Genomic DNA, 22,638 nt, shown 5'->3' with positions numbered 1-22,638 from the left:
AAATCCCATTTTTAAAAGTGGTTTTTAGTTTTAATTTAAGAAAAAATTTAAAAACCTATATGATGAAAACTATGTTTCATTGCTGTCTCTTTTTTTGTAAAGATAAATTCCAAGTTAATTTATACAGATAATTTGGGATGCTAAGGGAAGGGAAAGTTTGCTTTTCTAATGGACTATTTTCCATTAAAATTGAATAAACAGATAGAAATGTCTTAATGTTTCCTATAACTTTCAGAAGTTGTTCTGTGCTGTTAAAATGTATTATTCCAGTAAAATAATACTGTTTTTGTTTTTTTTTTTACATGAGCACATTATACACACATAAAGGAGGATATAAAACTTAATTGCCAAAACTTAACTACAATTTTTATGAAATTTCATTAGGAATCTGTTAGGAATAACATGCACATCCTTGAGATTTTAGATTGCCACTAGAAAGCACATCGTAGGTTTAATCATGTTTGTGCCAACACCTATTAGAAGGGTGTTAGTAGGTCTCTGACCTACCAGGATTTTAGATCCGTGGTTAGCAATTTTAGGATTTTAGATGCATACATAAATTTCTAGATGCATGAATTTTTTTAGATCTGTGGTTAGTAATTATCTATTTGCATCTTTGAAGACTTCTGTTGGATTGACTTTCAAGTACTTGAATTCCTGTGAGAAAATATTTCCATGGCAGCAAACAAGGCCGCATTTTAGATTCCTATTCCCGTATCAGCTTCAGGCTGCTCCGGGCCGTGAGTCCCAGCTGGAGCTCACAGTAGACATAAGATTATAATGTATGGACTCTCCTAGCAATAATGTGGACGTTTCGCCCCCAAAGAACATTTTATAAAACTTACTCTTTTAGTTTACTTGTTTAGTTGGGAATAGAGTCTGTTGTGATGGGAAGTACATTAATTTGTGAATTATTCAGCCATTTGTACATAGCATGCAACTTGGGGGTAAACAGATCTGGCCTCGAACATGTCCGTGTGGTATTGTTCTGTTTCCCGTTAACCTTCTCACATGATGTGCATCCACAAGGCAGCCACTTCTCTTCATACAGAATGCTGACCCAGTAGGAGCTTTCATTCCCTTCAGGTGAGCTGGTGTTGAGGTGAAAGAGAGAGACAAGAAGTTGAAAATGGAGCAAACATTTCTTGAAAGTACGTGTAACTTGTTCTCTACTTTTCTTTCTCCTGAAGTTCTTAAGTCCGTATCTTTTTCAATAATACGAATTGCTGTGTCAGAGTGACCCTTCCCAAGTTAATCCTTTGCTCTGTTCCTCATGAAACTTTCCAGAGTTAATCCTGGATATAAAATGTCTGGACTCAAATCCAGAAGTGTACAGAATTTGAGTGAAATGTGACTCATGTGCTTTATATACGTTGAGTTATTCTGTGAGATAACCCTCAGCCGTTGGACAGTCAGTGGAAGCATACTCTCAACGTATTTTTATTAAGTAAATACAACTTTATTGTTTTATTGCCCACACTCATGTAGCTTGACTCCTCACCCTCGTCTGCCCCACCCCCACAGTGCCTCCTTAGTTGTGGCTGGCTATACATGTATTTAGGGATATGTCTCCTTGTCAGCTTTATGACAGAAACCACAACACATTGTAGACATGTGGCTAAAGTCATGCTTTGGATTTGGTAGAAAACACAGAAAGAATATTAGAAAATAAAGCCTAACCAAAAGATGTTTCTGTATTTTGACTATGTCCCTGTGAAGAAGAAAGGGCAGGAACCAGGAGTGATGGAATGTTAGCATTCTAGACCAGAATAAACACCCAGGAATGAAATTTGTTTATAAATTATGTTCTGCGTTTAAAAACACGTTGACTGTGTGTGTGTCCGTCCGTGTCCAAGCTGAGGCCAGTGATTGACTTGGTTTCCCCCTCCTCCTGTTTCTGGTCTTTTTCTCACCTTACAGTCTTGTTAGTACCATTGTCTCTAAAATGCTTTTGTGGCTTACTTTCTTTTTAGCGGGTGATTTTGATAATTTGGAAAAATTTCATCTTGAATAGCAAGTTTTAACAAGGAGACTTTGGAAGACAAAAGGCAGGTCTCTCTTACAGGTACTATCCATTTTTTGCACTTAGAGCAGAATGGGTTGTTGCCACTCCTTGTACAACCTAACTTATTTATTAGCTCTTTAAAAACATTCCAGAGCCATCATTTTGTTGAATACAGTTGATTACAATTGCAGAGGCATTTCCGTTATTTTACCATTCATTAGCTTTTAAAATAAGAATCCTCTACCGCATCTATTATTAGAATGCTTATAAAACTTTTTAAATTGATGTATTTGAATGTGTGTACTTTTTGGATTTGTTTTAGTTTAGAAGTGAGAATCACTTCTGGCTTGAATTTTCATTTGTAGCTAAAAGTTTTCTTGTAATAGATTTAAGTTGCCAAATCGTTGATTTCCAACTATTCTTGCAGTCATCTTACTTTATTACTCCACCTACTATAGTGGACATTAATTCCTTTGTTTAAATTTGATAAACATGTGAATGTCAGGCCGGGGTAGATGGCACAAGAAATGAGCACTGTCGGGTTATAGTCTATAAGGAGTTGCCTTAAACTTTTTACAGAAGTTGAAATATAGTTTTGTTTGAACTCACTGTTGTTTGTTTACACTTAAGAGGATCCTGTTTTTGTCCATAAGATACTGAAGAGTATATTTTCAATAAAAGCTTAGGTTTTGGTTCTCCCCCCCCCCATTTGTTCACTACTTGTTTAGAGGGAAAAGTATGTTTTTAGACTGAATGTTCCTAAGAGTTACATATTTGTGCTTATGAACACCTTTTGTGTATGTTCTGTAGACCACTCTTTACCAGGAGCGTAGGGCTACATGAAATATATTCAACCAAATGTTACAAAGGGGAAATCTAAAGTTGATGTAGTTATTTACTCAGGTATTTAATTTGTAATAAATAATGCCACACAGACTATGATTTTGACATTTTGAAGGTAATATAGGAAGTTAGAGAAAGATAGAAAAATTCTGAATTTGAATGAAATTACTGGTTTTTATCTCTTGGAAAAAACTGAAAATATTTGATAGTTCATTTATGTTGTAAATGACAACATAAAAATCTGAGCATGCAGCTGTTTGATGCAATGCTTTGTATATGCGAAGCATTCAGAAAATGTAAGATTCTAGCAATATTTGAGTGTTGTGTGCACAGAACTAATGTCTTCTATCTGATGGTGTTAGCATTCCTCTTTATGGAGAAGCATGGAAATCTGAACTTTTGAGATCTGTGTTATTTTCAAATATTGTTTTTCTAAGACTAGAGAGATGTCGACAGGTTTCTTCTGACCCTAGGGACTCTGCCTGTACTAACTGGACCTCTTTATAGAAGCCCCCCCCCCCCCCCCCCCCGTTTCTAGGTGCTGTCTCAGCACTTCGTTAGAGCGTGTGCTTTAATCATTTACGCATTTCAGTGCTTAAATTAGATTGCAGTATTGAATTTCTTCATAAAGTAGATCTTCTCTCCATTAAGTAAATTATTGGGAAATGTTTTTGACATGATTTAAGAAAAATAGTTTACGTCAGCTGGAGGCAGGAAAAAAGGAAAAAACCAGGCAGCTCATGTCCTATACTTTTGAGCCATCGGTTGGTTGTGGTACTTCCAAAAGTGACACCACAGAGACTAAAACACACCATCATTAGCAGGTAGGATCTGATGTAATTGACTGGCATCTATAATTCTCATGTTTTCACGTTATAGAAGGGTGACATTTTCCTGTGCTAACTTAATTTTCCCAACTTTTGTGAAAGTATTACCCAAACTATATGCTGTCTGATACAAAGCATGTTATTTAAAGTATGTAAAATGCAGTCCTCTTGTCAACTTTTATGACCATGTGTACATTAATGGTTTATGGAAAATAAATCTTTGTAAACACTCACATTGGAAATTCCCAGAATTTTACCAGAGTACTTAGGATCTTCATGTCTGCTTCCCCTACCCAGCAACCTGCCAGATCAATAACCAAAAGGGCCAAAGGGAGACAATTCCTGATCTGAATTTTGTGCTTCTCAAGAAAATCATCACTCATGAAAACTATAAATTCCTAAGTGATCAGTCCGTTCACTCTGCCATGAGAACAATGGCATGCTTAATGTTGGCCTGGTTTAAAGCTTTCTAAAGAATTTGGAACACTTGAAAGTATCAGAGAATACTTCTAACTTGCATTTGCAGGTTTTTTTTTTAAACAGGAATCTTCTTTTTGTTTCCTTAGAATTAATGCTCTTACCTAAATTAATAATATTGTATTAATGCTGATGCATTTATCTTGAATAAGAGTGTGTGTTTTATGAGCTGGAGTTCCTAACTTATAAGTAGTAATATTTTCTAACCCAAAATTCTAGTTGCATACTAATTTACGACCCCCTAAAGTCCAGCGTGTGAATACCTTTGTTGTGAAAACTGTCAGCTAGTTTTGTATGTCAGATTGTAACCAAGGTATGAAACCACTTAATGGAATACTACTCAACTATTAAAAAAGAATGAGGTGAAACTGTTTGTGTAGTATGGTAAAATGGCAAGAAGAGTGTGTGAGGGGAGTTTACTGTATTTTTGTTTCCCAGTTTTTTTCCCTATGAAATGAATTATATGAATATTTGCTTCTGCTTGAATTTTCCTACTAAAATTTGACTACAGAGATACTCCCTAAAAATACTTGATATTCAAAAGGGACTGTGCTGGGTAAATAGGTCTGTTGATTGCTTTCTTGGTATTTTGAAGGAAGTTATTTTCACTTTTAATTATTTTATTTGGTGACTTTCATTTGTTGGTAAATCAAGTTTGTATCCCCAAAATAATAGGAACTGTGACTGCTTTTCTTAAGGTTGGCAGTTCTTTAAAATGTATTAAGTTTTTGTTTTAGCATGTAGAGTTTGGTTCTTTTGTAGGTTTTGTTTTTAGTTTGTTTTCAGTAGCAATTCAAACCAATTGTTTTTCCTCTATACAAGTTACTAGTTTAAACTAGGAATATTTTAATTATGTCATGATACCTTAGTTGACAACAGCTCTTAGGCAGATAATTGTCTGTGTACATATTATTAAATAATTCATTTTTGTTGCTTAAAAACATTTATCGTTAGGAAAGTGACAGATGACAGAAAATCATATTCTAACATCTATGTGAAGACCATAGTCTTGGCTGGTGTTTGGGGTCTGGAAGGTCAGCTTCACCAGGATTCTGATACTCTGAGGATTTTGTGTGTCTTTTGGGGTTGTAAGGAAGGAGAATTCTTATGTTTTGAGGATTTCTTAAAATTATATCTTAATTATACCCCATTTTCAAAAGTCATGATACAAAAATTTATATAACTTAGAGATTTTTACTTCTTTTGTTTTATTTTTGGTCAACCGCCGTCTGAAAGATGATTTGTTAAGGCTTCACCTAGTATCCTGTAGTCCGTTCCTGTTGCCTGTAGTGAGGAAAGTACAAGAGGGGGCACTGTCCTCACGCTGTGGACTGTGGGGGCACCTGAGGCTCTATCGTGTGGTACGTTTTCTGGGAAAGGTAGAAAGGAATTTATTGGACTTTGGGGAAATCTTATAAAAAAGACTTTTTATATCTATGGGATTACCTTTTTAATCCAAGGGGCAAAGAACTGCTGTCTCTCTTGTGCCTCTGCGCCTGAAAGCCTGTGACTTTGAAAGGTCAGCTGCTTCGATTCTGGTTTGGACCCTGCTTCTGTTGAATTTCAGCCAGCAAGTCTCCAGCATACAGGAGAATTTGAGATTTTTCTCCCTCCCCCATTTCTTCTGTTTTTGTTCAGTGTAAACAGTTCCTGCCGTAGTAACATAGACAAATATAGCAGAGAATGCTTTTCTGGAAGAAGAATGCTCCCTAAGCATTTTTTAACCATTTTTGGGAAGAATTGATCTTTCTGTGTATTTCAGACAGACTGAAGGAGGGAGGCTGTTGCTGTAAATTGAAGTGACATCATATGTATTGCCCCCATTGATCCGCTTTTAGTCTCCAGCCAGGATAAAAGGAAATGGCAGCAGGGAGGAAGCATGCTTCATTTAGGCACAGATCCAGAGTGATAATGGGGTAATAATAGAACTCACGCCACTGTCAGTCGGTGGCTGCCTTAGTCCCAGGCTCACTCCCTGTCTGGGAGCCTCTCGGGGAGACTTCCTCCGTGTGTGTGCCGCTGCAGCGGGCCAGCTGGGCCACGAGGGGAGGTGCCTTCCTTTTGAAGGGGTGCAGGCAGTGGCGGCGCCGGGTTCCTTGTGTCGGTTCCTGCCTTTGCAAGGTCAGTGGTGGGATGCGTTGGTGACATTTTCTGATCTAGGCGGTGAGCTGGTCTTTTCTGCGTCCTGCTAATGGCAGAAATGGTGGAGGGGCTCAGTTGCGTGGGTGGTCCTCTGGGAGCGGGGAGTGAGTGGTGCCCCTCTGACGGCGGTAAGGGGCTTCTGGAAGAGTCAGGGTTTGTTTGCTTTATGCTGCTTGTGGATGAAGAGGGTGGGTTTGGAAAATTCATATCTTCTTTCCAAGAGCCTGTGTGGAAACTCTTCAAAACCATTCAGAGTTGTGTGGCTTCCCTCAGCTCTTTAAGTAGACTGGGAAAAATACCAGGTAGACTTCTTTTTTCTTTGTACACTTCTGGGTAATTAGCAACTACGGAATCCTCCCTCTTTAAAGCAAGAATACAGACTTCGAAATCCTTAACAAATAGCATTTGTATTGACTGGACCCCCTTTAGCATTTTATGTTTTATATTCAAATAAGTTTTACAGTGTCGTGAAGTTCTCTTTTATATACAAAGCACATGACTTTGGCACCCCCATTGTCTTATTTTGTCTAAGTTTCTGAGGCAGATGAATATTTAAAATACTGAGGTGGTTTCCCTGCGGAAAAATAGTCACCCCGTCATGAAGTCCTTGTGTGTGCAAAGGAAGGGACCTTCTATTCCTGTCACTGTTAAACTGTGAGCGTGAGCACCATTAGACCCTCAGAAATAAAGGCAGGTTCTTTTGTAATGTTTAGAGGAGCTGTTTTCTCAGGAGATAACGCTCTGAAACACGCACTTTATTTTTCTTAATCACCCCACAGTGTGACGGAAGCTCTCAGTACTGCTGCATTAAAACACACTTGGCCTAGAAGTCATGTGAAATTTAATGTGATTTCTCCGTGGGTGGGAGTAGAATGACCCGCAAAGCGTTTCCCACTGCTGCCGCGCCAGCCGCCAGGGCGGGTGGTGCCTAGCACCGCGTTTTGAGCACATTTGCCAGTGTATGATCTCGCTCCACTGCTGTGCAAACATTTTGGTTTATTACATAGTACTTCTTTTTCATTGTAGGGTGGCTTTACATGGAGTAAATGTTTATTTTATGAAGAGAAATGTACTGTATTAAAGTGAGCTACTTACCGCATTTTTGCTTTCATATCCTCCTTTCGGGGGGTCTGTAATATCATGTAAAAAATTATGTAATGTTTACTTATTTGTGAATGAAAGATAATCAATTTTCTTGTCTGTATACTAAAATAGCATTTGATCGCTGATTTTCTCTACTTTCCTCATTGTTTAGAAACTGCATTTTTCCTGGTGAATTAGAAGAGCCGCAGTTGGAAGCCAAGATGGCTACAGGTTGTTTACTAAGGGAGAGTCATTTCTACCAGTCCGCTCTGAAGGCCAGGACTAGCAGAACTCCTGGCGTTCGTTCCAGAGAAATGGTCTCAGGTCTCTGTGTGGGCCCTCGTTGCCTTCTGCCCACTCTCAACAGGCCGACTCTCCAGCAGCGCTGTCTGGGTGGGGGGGCTCCCTGGCGAGGCGTGCGGCCTGCTCTCTCTGCCTGTCTCCATTGAGAGGACCTGAAACATGTTAGAGAGCCCTAAGGTTTGACCCCCTCCCATCCATCTCCCCTGTCCATCTTCAGGCAGGGGGCTTGGCTTTAAGTATTTTTGCATCGTGGAAAATTTGAAGAGGACAAAGGCCTTCAGTGATCCTTTGGTTTTGTTTCTCTGTGAGGATGTGTGACCTTTCTGTTCACAAGAAAACTTCAGGATATAAAAGTATGAATCCAGATATCTTGATCGGTTCACAAGCTAGTAATTCTTCAGTTTCAAGCTGGAGTTGTGTTTGTTGGTTAAACCCAGTTGGGGTGAGTTAAGGACCAAGCGAAACATTTTACTCAAGGTCTTCTTTCCTCCATGGGTCTCTCTAGTTTAAACTAAATCCCAAACTTGAGTTGTAACAATAGGCCTCTTTGTAAGTGCATATGCATAATAGGGAGATGCTTTCCTTCCTGCTCCTTCCTTTCCTGTAACTCTGCAAATTGGCAGGGCTGGTTCCTGCTGTGTTTAGCCAGCAGGGCCCACACCCCCAGCTGGTAGGTGTTCTGTGCTCTGTCAGGTGGGCCCTTCCCCAGAAGCTGTCTTCCTGCATCCAGAGTGGCCTCGACATCAAGCTGTTGCTCCTAGGGGTGGTTAGCTATAGAAATGCTGGAGACCAGTTTTGAGAGTGCCCGTCAGGGTGTAGGGCTGGATGGACCCCTGACTCAGTCTGGGGCTCTCCCCTCCACAGCCCCTGCAGAGGCAGAAGCCAAGCCAGGCCACCATCTGGTGAGGGCCGTTGGGACACACTTTGTAAAGGGCAGTAGTGGGGGTGGGGGGAGTGAGAGACTGCGATGGGGGAGGAAGGCCAGCCCTGTGAAGAGGGTTCAAGTGCAGGAGGACAATTGGGGAGTGACCTAAGGGGACCTGAGGGGTGTACTCAAAGCCAGAGCTGAAGGATTAGCCTCCACCAGGGAAAGTCCCCTCTTGGAAGGCAAGAAAGAAAGATCCAGAGAGGGAGGCTGCAGGATGCTGTGGGTAGGAAGGAGGGCTGAGGAAGCCTGGGTGCCAGGCAGGGCCTGAGCACATTGCTCGTGGTATGAACTGGTGAGGAGGCTCCCTAGAGGCTGCTGGCCCTGGATTTGGGCTGTTTTATAAACAGCAAATTTTTGAAAATATAAAAGCCTCATGTGTCTGAAACTATTAAGAAATGAAAAACTGTCATTTTTGTTATTGGTTGTTATGTAGTGATTTGATATCTTCAAACATCTTAAAGGCACATGACTTATAATGAAAGTGAATGAAGTGTTAGCTATCCTTTGAGTCCTTCCATAGGACCTCACGGGTCAGTGCTGGTTGTAACCCTCTATTTTTGCTGAAGGCACCTTGTTTCAATCCTGTCAGCCTGAGAGAGGATCCACAGCATTGATTCTTAAGGTGGAACGAAGTGATGTTATAAAATAAAAATGCCCAGGAATCAAGTGATGTACATCCATGTTTGTAGGAAAGTGGAGGTTTTATCACTTAGAAGGGCGATGTGAGAAAATACAAGAAATGCTTTTACTATGAAATTGCCTGGTGAATATTGTGCATGCTGTCCACTCAGTTTTTTTCCTCCAAGTGTGTTTTGGGGAGTGGGGGGGGGCAGAGTGCGCACTAAGGGGCAAAAAGGTAGAGAGGTAGCAAGAGAAGCCAATGATTTTTAAATTTTCTTTTAAAGTAACAGAGTGGGGATTAAAATCCAGGTGGGTAGTATGAATATTCTTTTGATTGAGCATTGACTTCTAGACTTGTAAAATCGAGTTAGCTGACAGGGATTATCTGGTCATAAGCAGGGATGGAGAGAAGCTAAATGTAGAGAATAGTGAAATTCAGAGTCATAATGTTAAAACCTTGATTTCAGAATAAATATTTTTCAGTTCCTACAGTTCCTACAAGATGGATCTTATATTTAGTTTTTCCTCCATTTATAGTTTATTTGAGCACTGCCCTGTGGTTGGGGCTGATCCAGGCATTGCGTGCAGTACTGTAGTGAATAAGACATTTTAAGTTCTTGGATTTCACAAATATTGTTTGCTCATAAATTTTCATTGTTTTTATGTCCTATGAAAACATCTTCCTCTCTTTGCCTTTAAATGATAAACACCATTTTTTGACTGTATGAAAACTCAGGAATAAGAGTGACCTTGTGCATTGTGTTGTGTGTATGAGAGAGAGAGATTATACATACACGTATAAAATCACATGTACAGTCATTTTAATGGAATAGTAAACTTACAATTTTTATAATGGAGGGATTGTAAGACACGGTTCTTGTTTCATTATGAGCCTTTTATTTCTTGGTTGTACATTTGCAAGGTTTAGGTGCTACGGGAAATCTGAAAACTTCTTATTTCTTTTCCATGTGTTCACTTAAGATCAGATGGTTTCTTGAATCTTTATCTGGGTTAAATGACTTTCTTTGACATTTACATGTCGCAAAGAAAGAAATCTAATGAACCATGATAATGTTTTATAAAGATAAGGACAGGTTTTATCATTTCACAGTGCATATGTATATTAAATCATCATGTTGCACACCTTAAAAAAATCACACTGTACAACCTAAAAATAAAAAGATAAATACCTGGGGGCGTCTGGGTGGCTCAGTCGTTGAAGCATCTGCCTTGGGCTCGGGTCATGGTCCCAGGGTCCTGGGATCGAGCCCTGCATTGGGAATCCTGCTCAGCGGGGAGTCTGTTTCTCCCTCTCCCTCTGCCTGCAGCTCCCCCTGCTTGTGTTCCCTCTCTCTCTGTGTCTCTCTCTGTCAAATAAATAAATAAAAGCTTAAAAAAAAAAAAGTTAAATACCTGATCTTTTGATCTGCTCTAACTATAGAACTGACATGAAAAGCCATGGAGAATATGGCTTAATCACACCCCAGAATGCAGTGTCTTTGGGGATATGGTGTAAGCTCTGAGGTTTTAGCAAGATCAAGTCTCTAGCCTTTTCATAGACTTTTTGGTTTTGCCTTTAGCTCCTTCCAGACCAGCTTGTCTTGCTTCTGGAGCATCTCTTGGAGCAGAAGACTCTGAACCCCCGAACTCTGCAAAGCCTCGAGAGGACATACCACCTCCCCCAACAGGATGCAGAGGTAACCAGGAATGCTCTTGGGAGTTTAGACGGTGGGGCCCTGCTGTTGGTGAAGAGTGAGGGTCCCATTGCATCCTAAGCTGTTGAAACTGCTATTTCCTTTAATCATGCAGTGTGCTTCTGAATGAAGAGCAGGTACTTTAAGCAGAGTGTAAACTGCTCCCCTGGTTGTGCTTGCTCCAGTAGGTGGCCTCTGATTCTGGTTATCACCTCGCTATCTTGAGGTCCCGAGTTTTTCCCTTTTACTTCTTAAGTCATAAAGACGGACATAAGTCTCCTAAAGGAGTGAGCAGACAGGATGGTTTTTGAATTAGAAATTCAGGCGGGTCATTTTGTGCACGATGGTGGCGCCATCCTGCTGCACATTAAGGAAACTTGGCTCAGATGTGCCAGAACTTCTTGGTTGCATTCAGTTAAAGACAGGAAAGGAGCCATGTGTAAAGGAAATGAAAACTAAATCTAACAGCCGTGGTTTGAAAAGCAAAACTGGATGCTTGTGGGAAAGCAATATGATGTGGTTCGTAATATCTTTTAGCTTATTGTGAAGAATGTGGTGTGAATCCTAAGATGAATTCCAGGAGTTTTTATATACCTAAAATAGTAAATATTTATTGTATTAAGTCATCTGTAGTAAAAAAACAAGCACACAGTCAAAACGAGAAAAACTCTTTTATATAAAACTCCTAAAATGCAAGTGAGTTCGGTTTGTGTTCAGTTGAAATAACTGAGCATTTGAGACCTGTCCAGCGCCCAGCGGCAGCCTGTATGCACACGGGCCGTTGAGTGCTTGATCTGTGGCTGTGGTGAGCTGAGATGCGCCGGGAGTGTGAACAGCACCGTGGACATTGATGACATGGTTATCATTATCTCATAATTATCTCATAATTTCTTCTTATGGATTACAGTGTCAAAATGATATTTTGGATATGTTGGGTTAACTAAAATATGAAAACTAATTACACAGTCACTAAAATGGAGTAAATTGGGAAAAGCTCACTATGACATTATTAGATTAAAAGGTAAGATGGACATTGTTATGCATTTTAAAGCCCCATAAATTCAGGAGTTAATGGAAAAACTTCAGAGAAGACACATGTGGCTTTTTACCCACCTGAGCATAGATCAAACAGGCAACTGTTGCTCTTTAGTTCAACTCTTATATTTCTGTTTATGGGAGTTTCCAAATGCCAGCCTGTTATTTTTAATTAGTGTTTAAAAGACGTTTTTATTTATAGGCATGAGGTTATGTTTTAATCAGAGCTGAATTCTTCTGGAATGCCAGGCCCCTGTGACAGGCTGCGGATCAGAGCAGGCGCCGGGCACCTGTCACTCTGTGCCCAGAAGTTGTGAGGCGCAGGACCCTGTCCGTCCCCCCCCCCCCCCCCCGCCAAACTCTCAAAAAAAAAAAAAAAAATTACACAGCACTCCTTGCTGCAGGCTGATCTGGCCTGCTTTCTCTGGAGTTTGTCAACCCCTGCCCTGGGGCCTGCCGGGTTGAGCTCAGGGGTGGGCGGGGGCCAGATGGAGGAGGGCCTTGAGGCTGTGGTGTGCAGTTGGGATTTTTCCTAACAGTGTGCCTCCTGCCCCATCCCCAAGTTTTCTGAGGTCCTGGTGTGAAGTTAGTTACCCTGACAGCTTGTCTCACTGTGAAGTTTCCTTGAAATGTGACTCAGAACCGGAAAAGCAACAGCGTTTTGACCAACTAGGCTGTTTTCTAGAAACTTTATTAGTTCAGTGTGATTTCTTGTGACATTGATTAGCAGGGACTTAGTTGAATAACCATCTGCCTTTATTTTAAGTGACAGAACATTTCATGGGAGAAAGAATTATTTGATGGTAAGGTCTTGAGGATTCTGACTTTATTCTCGGTGCTTCTCCTTGACCTAAACAAGTAAGGACCGTCCCTTTCAGTCATTATCAGAGCTTTTAAATATGTCCTAAATAGCAGTCGTTGGAAAGTTGGCCGAATCTACTGGAGTGTGGCAGGCCGTTTCTGTGGCATGCCGGTGGGAAAGGGCTCTGGAGTGACTTTACTGGCAAGGAGCAGTGTGAGTTATGGCCCTGCTGCTCTTTGTTCAGGGTGCTGGGACCTGGGACCGAGACTTCAGCCACAGGGACGACGGGGCTCTCCAGCAAGAGCAGGGGGTGTAGTTCCCCCACGTTTCCAAGGTGTACGGAAAGGCTCCCCTTGCCTTGGACGGACCTGTCCGCTGAAAGCCCATACGTAATGTCCCTTTTGACGGGGGCCTGCTGCACCTTGTCTTGTTGCCACAGCGTTTCCACAGCTCATTGAAGCGGAGGCTCCGGCTGCTTCCGCCCTGCTCATCCAGTGCGCTGCAGCACTCTTTTGTTGTCAGAGCAGTATGTTCTCGATGCATCCCACCAGAGTGTATGCTCAGCTGTGTGAGACGCCTGTCCTGCCATGAATTGGGGCCCTCCATCCAGTAGCTGCTTCACCTTCTTTGCTGTCACCCCCCTGGGCCCTTTCCTCCTCCCTTCTCTGTGTGTGGGCGGGCTTGTGTGGTCCCACTGGGAGTTTTAGTTTTAGTTATTCTCTCTAGGTAGCTCAGTACCAGTATCAGCTGTGTTGCTTCTGGGTTTTAGCTGTGTTCCTAGAACATCTGATCCGTGGGTCAGGATTTCTGAGCATGGCGCCCAGGCTGATGTTGCTCACCAGGGTGTTGCATGTCAGGTCAGTGGGTGTCAGCCTTCTGAATGCCAGTCCCTGGCTTCCAGGTGCCTGTATCACCCGTGGCATGAATACGCAGGCCTGCTCTTCAGGAGAGGGCTGCCACGTGCTCCCAGGCTTACGGGAAGAGCACTGGAGGACAAATGGCATTAGAAGCTGGGCAGTCACACGTGTCATCGTAGGCCACTTCGTGCCTTGCCTGCCCCTTCTCATTGCCACCACATGAAACATGGGGTACTGGTGGGGGGATGTTTGCCTTTCTTAGCCTGGAAAGTAACCCTAAGCACAGGAGTCAGCCATCTTTTACTCCTGAGCTAATGAAACTACTAACCGTATATGGGGCTGCTTTTAACCAGGATGGAAAATGAGCTGAGGGGAACCTCAGTTCACAGAAATGTATTGTCTACAGTTTTTGAGCATATTGGCTCAACTAAAGAGCCATGGAAGTTAAAAAACAGAAGTTTAACTGATTCTTGGAACAAAGGGTATTTTCTAAGATCCCTTTCTAAATGATGACTTTCCTGCCCTCTTTCAGCAGGTCTCTTGAACTGTAGCAGTAGCTGCTGTGGTTGGGGGGAGGTGAGGATCCACGCAGCTTGGCTCTGGGACCTTTTTTCCCAAGAGCTCCTCAAGTGACCTTGAAGTTAATTTCTTTCTATAGACTACAAATGAGCACTTCAAAATTAGGGGCACACCTCAAGTGAGTTTTCAGAAATTTAGAATCAGCAACTCGGCATCTTATCTGGCCTAGATGGGAACGGAAGACATTGGTCAGGAAGTTCCCCAAGGTGTCATGCTCTGCTCTGGTGCTTCAGTTGGTAGATTGAGCCAGAAAATTAAGTCTCTGGGAGAGGCCATGACCAGCGTCAGCTCCTCCCCTCATTGTGTTTGGGGAAGTACTGAGGACTGAAAAGACAGGTCTCGGGGGTTGGGTTGGAGTGGGACATCTGGGCGCCGGCCCTCTAGTCTCCTGTCAAGGGACACGTCCTCGTGGCCGGCCATGAGAAGGGAAGGGATGGTGCCTGCTCCTGGCCGTGGGAGTGTCTCTTCCACGCCTTGATCTCTTCTTAACACCCCGGCCGAGCATCTGGTCCTGGCCAAGGCACTGCCTTGGTAATGAGCTCCACTCAAGTCCCGGGCCCCCAAATGGCTGGTGACCACAGCCAAGTCATCCCCTTCCCGGGTGCCATCTTCCTGTCTGCACAGCGGTTGCCTGGACGGGACTGCAGATTTCCGGCTTTTTAAATGACCACAGCCAAGTGGCAAAATGAGTTTCACAAAACCAGTTTTACTCTTACATTTACTATCATTTCCTAGTTCATTTTCTTTAAAAATGTGCATGTGATAACACGATGTGAGAAAATGTCTGCGAGCGTCCATGGCTTTCATGTAATTTCTGTTCATGTAAGATTCACAGTCTCTCATTTGTTGTGAAATGGTCAGGTTTTGTTATTTATCTGAAACAACCTTTATATTCTCTCCTTCCTTTAATCTGTCAGGGAGAGAGAAAAGAAGCATAAGCTACCTGTTAGGAGCCTGTAAGCATCAGGTCACAGAGTTCTTGATCTGGGGGCATGGTGAGCCGGAGGGGTAGGGTGCAGGGGAGAACTTGCTGTCAATCACGATTTCCTAGCTTTGGCACTTCGGACATTTTGGACTGTGTAATCCTCTGTTGTGGGGTGGCCTGGGCCTTGTAGGAAGGTTAGCATTGCCGGCCTTTACCCATGAGATGCCAGCAGGAGCGCGACCCACCCACCCCCGGTTTGGCAATCAAAAGTGTCTCCAGACCTAACCAAATGTCTCCAAGGGGTTAGAGTCACCCCCATTTAAGAACCCCAGCTCGACACCACCAGCTGATTCACAAAAGGCAATTTTTCCCTCTCATCTAATAAAGTGCTGTACTTCTGAGGTTCCAAAGAATGTAACCTTGGGAAAGGTGAAAACAAAATCTCTCACAAGGAGAAAAAGAAGGAACGTACAACTAAAGTAGTAGTAGCAAGCACATCTGAGGAAGCAGATTAGCAAAGAGGGACAAACCTGTTTTACCACTAGAACACAGAAGAAGCCATGCCAGCATCCGACCGCTCTACTTCGCTTTGAAAAGGACACATTCAAGGTTGATTGCAAATGGAAAAACATCCAACCTTGCAGGCCTTTCCCACATCACTGCCTTTCCTCTGGTTCCTGCTGAAGAGCCCTTGAAAACCCAATAAATGGCCCCCTCCCATGGTGGGCTTCACATACGTGGGGAGGGCGTGTATTTGAGTACGTTGTTACTAAGAGAACTCATTGTTTGCTGGAACAAAAAACACCACAGCATGTCTTTGAAGTCTGAGGGGGATGATTCCAGGAGTGCAGTGGTCTGACAACTGTGGCGCTCATTTCTGATTTCATTTGGGCCCAAAGCATAGTTTCTGTGAATTGAGAGAATTTCATGATTCACAGACCTTGGCATGTTAAAAGGGCAGAGAATAAAAGCTTAGTCAGTTGCTACGTCTCTGAATTCTAAAATTGATCCATCGCTGTGATTCTGCCCATTCCTTTTAATGCTAACACTCCTTCCGTTCAAGGTCACAGTCTTCCACAGAGTGTTCAGGTCTGGTCCCGGTCACGCGGAGCTCCCTGTCCCCCTTCACTCCTCTGGTTGCTTTTCTGCAGCATTCCAGCTACAGAATTAAATAAAGCACTTCTGTTTTGTTTTCCTCACAGAGCAGTTTAGAGGAGAGGTTAGTTGTAATCTCTTTAGGCTCTGTTGCCACTTCAGGATGCTCAATTAGTTACATTTATTAAAATGTGGGGTCCCAAACTCTGAGCCTCCTTCCACTCTGGTCCCCCTCCCTGCAATCTACGCAGTATAGTGACAGATGCTGTGGCCCGTGATCCCGGGGCTGTGGGAGGGCGGCCTAGTGCAGGGACACCTCTTCCTCCCTCCCCCCAGAGGCTGCACACACACCCCAGGACCTCCCCATGTCCTCAACCAACATTGTCTGGAGGCACCAGCCTGGCCTAGAGCCCCACGAGGCAGTTTTGGGATTAAGCATAAAAAAGAGACCATTGTGGAGAGTCAGAATGGTGTGTGGCAATTAGCGAGGTGGTTTTTCAGGGTGAGTTATGAGCTGGGAGTTTCCCAAACACCTGCCATATCCAGCATTGGGCTGTTTGTCACAGTTTCTTTGCAGGAACAAGGGGTCCAGCTTGGTGGCCTGCTGACATGTCTAAGCTCAGGTTACAAATCAAGAGGTCAGATGCTGTTGAAACCCAACTTCTGGATGTGAGCTATAGTGTGAATTTTAATACCCATTTTTAAAAAGGCCAAGACAGTGCTTTGGAGTGGAAGGGGGGGCGCTCAGCTGTCTCTTTGACACAGTATTGTAATTCCTTTTCTAGAGTTTTGAAAGCTTGGGTGGGGTACAGATTGAAAAAAGAGATCGGGTTAATTTTCTGTAGTTGCTTTAGACATACCTGTCTTTTTAAACCTTGTGCCTTTTATGATGTGGGAAAGAACAGAGCTCTTATATAATTCTTTAGTTATATTTGTGTATTTTTCCTTTGTTGTATTTGGTTTATGAACCTGTTTTTAGAACATTTCCTTTCAAGTCAGGAAGGTATCTCTAGGTCTTTCTTGGAGTTTTCTTTCTTTGTTACTCAGTTCAGTGCCCCTAGGTTTTTTCCTGTGGAAATCTTGCAGCAAAGTGTCCCCTACTATACTATGATAAAGGAATTTTTTAAAAAATTGGTCTAAAATGACAGTTAAAAAACTAACTTTTTTAGATTAATATTCCTTTCTTGTTCCTGAAGCCAGGGATTGTGCTTTATTTACCTGAATTGTTCCAGTATGTTGGGGCTGCTCAAATGTGTGTTAAGTGATGAAGATAAAGAAAAAATGAGCCACTAATTGCATAATCTCAATTCTTCTTAGGACCATTTAAATAAACACTTAAAATCCGTTGATAATATTTACAATTTATCTGTAAATAGAAGAAAAAGGAAAAGAACATTTAATAGAGGGGCATTTAGCCACAGGTTCAGCCAGACTTGATTAGAAAAGTTTCTAGTCTCTTACTGTTCTTTGTTCTTTGCCATTTGGCGCTCAGCAGCAGGTCCTGTGGTACAGAAGCTTTATACGCCCCCCACACCCCCATCTATACAGATTTTCTCAGAAAGATGCAGAGATCAACACATTTTCTGGGGTTACAGATAACATTGCCTTAATGCTCTTTTGGTAGAGCCCAAAACCCAGTTACATCACATGTCCATTTTATCTTTAAAGGGCTCACGAGTGAAATCATTGTGGGGTTTTGTGGGTGCTTCTGGGTTCTTTATTCCTCCATCAGTAGTTTACATACTTCATATTCTATTTCTGTGCTGAAATCGACAGCAAAAAAGCACACTGTTGTCCATGAACACTGCCATCTTTTTCCCACAGCTGTAAACTGAGCCATATTCACATGTAAAGTGTCCCATAAGTGCCCTAAAATAGAGGACTCACTTTTTCCAAAATGCTCCGTCTTTCCAGATTGCTTTTCTCCCCTCCAGTGCCTTACCTGGACACATTCCCTGCTCTCTAGTTCCCCGGCACACCAGGATTTGGGCATTGGGGGAGTCTGGCCTTCGCGCTGTGGAAGCCATGTACCACACGTAGGATGCAGGTTCTGCCTGAGTCGTGCAGGGAGCCTTCCCCAGGGCAGTGGGCAGGCTCTGTGGCCCCCACTCCATGTCGTGGCAGCATACGCTCTTAGGTGTGAATGTCTGTGCTGGTCCCGGAGAGCAAAGGGAAAATTGGATTTAAACTGTTTAAAAAATTAAAGAGCACCCACTTATATGCAAATCGTGGCATTTTGTGTGTGTGTCAGTGTGTGAAATTTAGGGATCAGTTAAACTTTATGGGGTGGCACTGACACTGATTTTTTTTTTTTTTTTTAAAGCTACTTGGTCTGCATGTTGCAGTGCAGCCTTGAACCACATGGAACCATGTTCCATAGACTGAGCGGTCTTGCCCATATGTGGGTAGAAGAAGCCAACCGGGCTGAGCTCAGGAAGTCCCCTGGCTCTGCTGTTGGGACACCAGGTAGTTTCCTCAAGAGTAGACTGTAGAACAGTGCCCTTTGCTGAAACAGCCTTCCCCAGCTTGACTCTTAGGTTGTTTTTAATAACAGCTTTGAGTAATAATTCACAGGCCACACAATTCACCATTTCAAGTGCACATTTCAGTGGTTTAGTGTATTCGCAGAGTTGTGCAACCAGCACCACAGATGATTGTAGAAGGGGATGATTCCAGGAGTGCACCAGAGTTGTCAGATTGTAGATGTCATCCTCCCTTAAAGAGGCCCCCATGGCCTGTAGCTGTCGTTCCCGTCGCCCCCACTCCCAGTCCTGGCAACGCCATCATCTCTCTCTCTGTCTAAATTTGCCCGTTCTGGGCGTTCTTACAAACAGAGCCGTACACAGTATGCGACCTTTTGTGACTGGCTTCTTTTCACTTCGCCTCCTGTTTTCAGGAATTGTCCGTGTTTCAGCGTATATCAGCACTTCATTCCTTTTGTATTGCCAAATATTTTCGATCGTATGGATTACAACCGTGATCCATCCATCAGCTGATGGACTTGGGGCTGTTTCCACATCTCGGCTGCTGTGAATAGTGGTTTTGTAGGGAGGGTATTGAAAGAAATAGCCATTAAAAACAGAGGGGAAGGGAAGGCTGAAATTTTCGCGGCATGTGTGGTATGGCTAGAAATTGGGCTCGGGATGCCTCCTCGTTCAGGAACTGGTGTCTTGTCTTCCTTCTGCACTCCTGTTTGTGCAGCTCCTTCTCAGAATCTTCTGCACCACCCCAGCTTCCCCCGTGGCACCGTGTTACGTTCTGTCACGGCATTTGTCACAAAGGTATTGCTGGTTTCCTGGATTTTTCTTAGACCTTCTATTGAACTACAAGTTCCAAGAAGACGGGGGCTTGTCTGTTTTATTCACCACTTTATCCTCAGCATCTAATACTTATTTTTTGGAGAATGACTTTTCCTGAGTCTCCAGGTGTTCTGGAATAGTAGCTACTAGCATCTGACGTGACAGGGTGATTGGAGTAGGGAAACGCCTTCCTGGGGGAACAGTCCTTTTTGGTAGAGACAGGGAGGCCCTCCGTCCTCGAGTCTGCCTCTGAGGAGAGAGAGAGAAAGCACCAGTGTCCCTTCTGAGCTTATCAGAGGAGGTAACCCATGGTCCCGTTTTCTGCCAACAGTAAAAGTCCTCTTTTCCGTAAACGTAATGCAAGGAAGAAAAAAGGTGGAATGTGTTCCTTCCTAATTACAGACTTACACGTAGGAACAGACTGCCATCGAGTTTTGATGGGAAAGGAAGGCAAATTGTGCCATATTTCAAGGTGGACCCAACATGGGCTCCCAAGTTCTACTTTTTGAAGCCAGTTGCCCTTAACAGCATTAATGTCATTAGATGAAAATATATCCACAGGAGAAGGAAGAGAGGTTAGAACTTGCCCTTGTGAACTATGGAAGACTGCCTCTTCTGATCCTTGACCTTTGTCATCCCATTTATCCTCCCGGTCGCTCTGGGTGGATGTGTCAAGTGTGAGGCAGTCCCGAAGAAGCCCTGTTCTGCATGTTGCCACAGCTCTGGCTATATATTTGGCTATAACCAGTTATAACCAGTTGTCCATCACCGGAACTTTAGGGGCTGACTCAGGCATGGGTGGTAAGAGCCCTGAGAAAGAGCAGCCAGCCTCTGATGCCTCATTTGTTGTCCCTACCGCACCCGCCCAACTTTGTGACAGCAAATGCAGTAACTTCTAGGTCTTTTTTGTTTCGAAAAGAGCGTGAAGATCGCAGCTCTTCAGAGAAAGGAGCAGTGAATGTGGAGCGCAAAGGAGAAGTGCTAGAGTCACAGTACAGATGTTGGGAGTCTTGACGTGACAGCCACACAGCTGAGGGGTCTTTCATCTTTTCTCATGAGGCACACCAGACCGTTACACATGCTGCCGAAGAAAACACTGGCTGGAGATGCTGTCTGTCCTGGAGCCACACTCTGCAAAGGCCTTCCTGCCCTCACCAGCAGGAAAGCCACTTTAAAGCAAAGTTAAATCTAATTTCAGACACAAATTGAAAAAGCGGGTTCATTTATTGCAGTGTTAGACTTATTAACTCCCAAAAGCCATGAGCCTTGGTCTTTCTGTTTACAGATATAAAATGGAACTCTAAATGAGGCTTAATGGGCTTCCCAGATCATGTTCCCTAGACAGATTTTTTTTTCCCTTTAACAGTAAATTTTGAAATCAAAAGGACTGAAAAGAAAGGGGAGTACTTCCTGTCATAAATAGGATGGGTGGCATTCTTCAAAGCGTTTTACAGCTTCCGACTGTGCCTTATAATTTCCAAGTAGCTGGAAAGCATTCTGAGTCTTTAAAAGGGCTTCATTCATTCAGAAACATTTGTCAAGCATGTACTGTGTGCCAGGCATCGAGACGGAGCTTGGAGATGACCTGCAGGTGCCCAGCCCCTGCTCTCCTTGAGCTGGTGTTTCAGGGCAGGTACGTACGCGGGCAAACAAGGAAACACAGGCTGCCCCACGAGCACTGGGGGCGGAGCAGATCGCAGACACAACTCGAAGAGTGTGGCTGGTGGCGGCGGAGTGCTGATGGGCTGGGGGGATGTGTGCGTGCCAGTGCGGGTGTTGCTGGGGTCACAGGCGACGTCCTCGTCCCCTCCTGTCTGCTGGCCCCTCCCAACCTCCTTGTTAAAAAGCCAAAGGCTATTAACACACTTTGGGACTTTGTGGGACACACTGAGACTTTAATGGAGCTGTGGTGCGTTAACAGAAGGGCGTCCCCTGTCCTTTTGAGCGAAGGTATGTGGGCTCCACTAAACTAGTAAGCCCAACAGCGGCAAGTGGAGAAAAGGAAAAACGCAAAATAATATATCCATGTTGAATGTTGCTGTGAAGATCAGAAACAAATTTGGCTGAATGGCTAGAATTTCATGTTCACTGGGTTGTTTGTTTGTATAAAGTTATGTGTTTATAATTTTTAAACATTTGAAGATAAAGCAGAGAAGCAGCCACCTCCAGGAGCCATAGGTGCTTTTTCAGGCTTGGACAGTGATGTGCACCAAGCCAAACCCTGGCTCCAGGACCACAGTAACAGGAGCAATGTGCCTGATTTCCTCTCTCTGACGTGCATGTGCCTGTGTTGGCTTGGTGGCTTGGAGAACCAAGGCCAGGGGTATTAGCCGAGTTAGCAGAACTAAGCTCTTGGTTTACATCTGTAGCAGTATCTGCACAGCCTCTGTGATTCCATTTATTCTTCAGGCACAGTAATTCTGAGACACTGGTTTTCAAACTCCGCCTCCGAGGAACCCAGGGCCCCACAAGTTTACTGTTTACCTTAAAGGTGTTTCCTACCTGACATGGAGGTTTAAACTGCTTGAAGAACCACTTACATTCTTTAATTTATCTTTAGAAGGTTCCAGAGTACACTTTTACCAGAAGTTAGAAGAATTATGTTCAAGAGAAGTTTGAAAACCACTTTGGAAAATTAGTCTATTAGTTAATAAGCAGGCTTATGGGGTGCATTCCCACAAAGAATATTTTATTTCTTTGAAATAGCTTCATGGAAAACACAAAAATTGAAGGAAAAAAAGGAAACTTGAGGTAAAAGCTATAAAAGAACTTTGAGAATTGTGAAGTGTTACTAAGCATGAGACTGGGGTGTGTAGTGATTCACAGAGGGAAGCTCCGACAATGTGGGGAGACTAGGAGCAATCTTCCCAAAGATTGTGTTTCCTTGATGTCAGGTCACCCACCCATGCGTGATGCCTTACATCTGCATTTGTGCTGGGCCCACCAGCTCGAGAGTCACTCTGTTTCAGAAGGAATTTAACCCCTAGGGAGAAAAGGACTCAAGAGGCCCCACGTCCAGGAACATGCTAGATGTTCTGGCAGGACCAGGCTGAAGTAGGCCTGAGCCAGCTCATGAGGACCTCCCAGCTCTGTGTTCTAAGACATCATGCAGGTAGCTTTGGG

At 43.3% G+C, this 22,638-nt stretch overlaps 1 protein-coding gene across 7 annotated transcripts in view; it reads left to right on the top strand.

Annotated features, from left to right (window-relative positions):
• The window catches only part of AOPEP (aminopeptidase O (putative)), a 347,525-nt gene that overhangs the window by 313,665 nt on the left and 11,222 nt on the right, over window positions 1-22,638 (top strand). For 6 of the 7 annotated variants that reach the window (XR_004819509.1, XR_003523595.2, XM_027614771.2 and 3 more), the window contains one exon: window positions 10,810-10,926. The exons of the other annotated variant lie outside the window; for it this stretch is intronic. Coding sequence is in view for 4 of the 6 variants with exons in the window: in XM_027614771.2 (XP_027470572.1) it covers window positions 10,810-10,926 (117 nt within the window). In the remaining 2 variants the exon portion in view is untranslated. The remainder of the gene's footprint in view (window positions 1-10,809; window positions 10,927-22,638) is intronic. 7 annotated transcript variants of the gene reach the window in all.

This window comes from Zalophus californianus, chromosome 13, assembly GCF_009762305.2.
Source record: "Zalophus californianus isolate mZalCal1 chromosome 13, mZalCal1.pri.v2, whole genome shotgun sequence".
Lineage (NCBI taxonomy): Eukaryota > Metazoa > Chordata > Mammalia > Carnivora > Otariidae > Zalophus > Zalophus californianus.
This window is presented reverse-complemented; position numbering and strand designations above follow the sequence as displayed.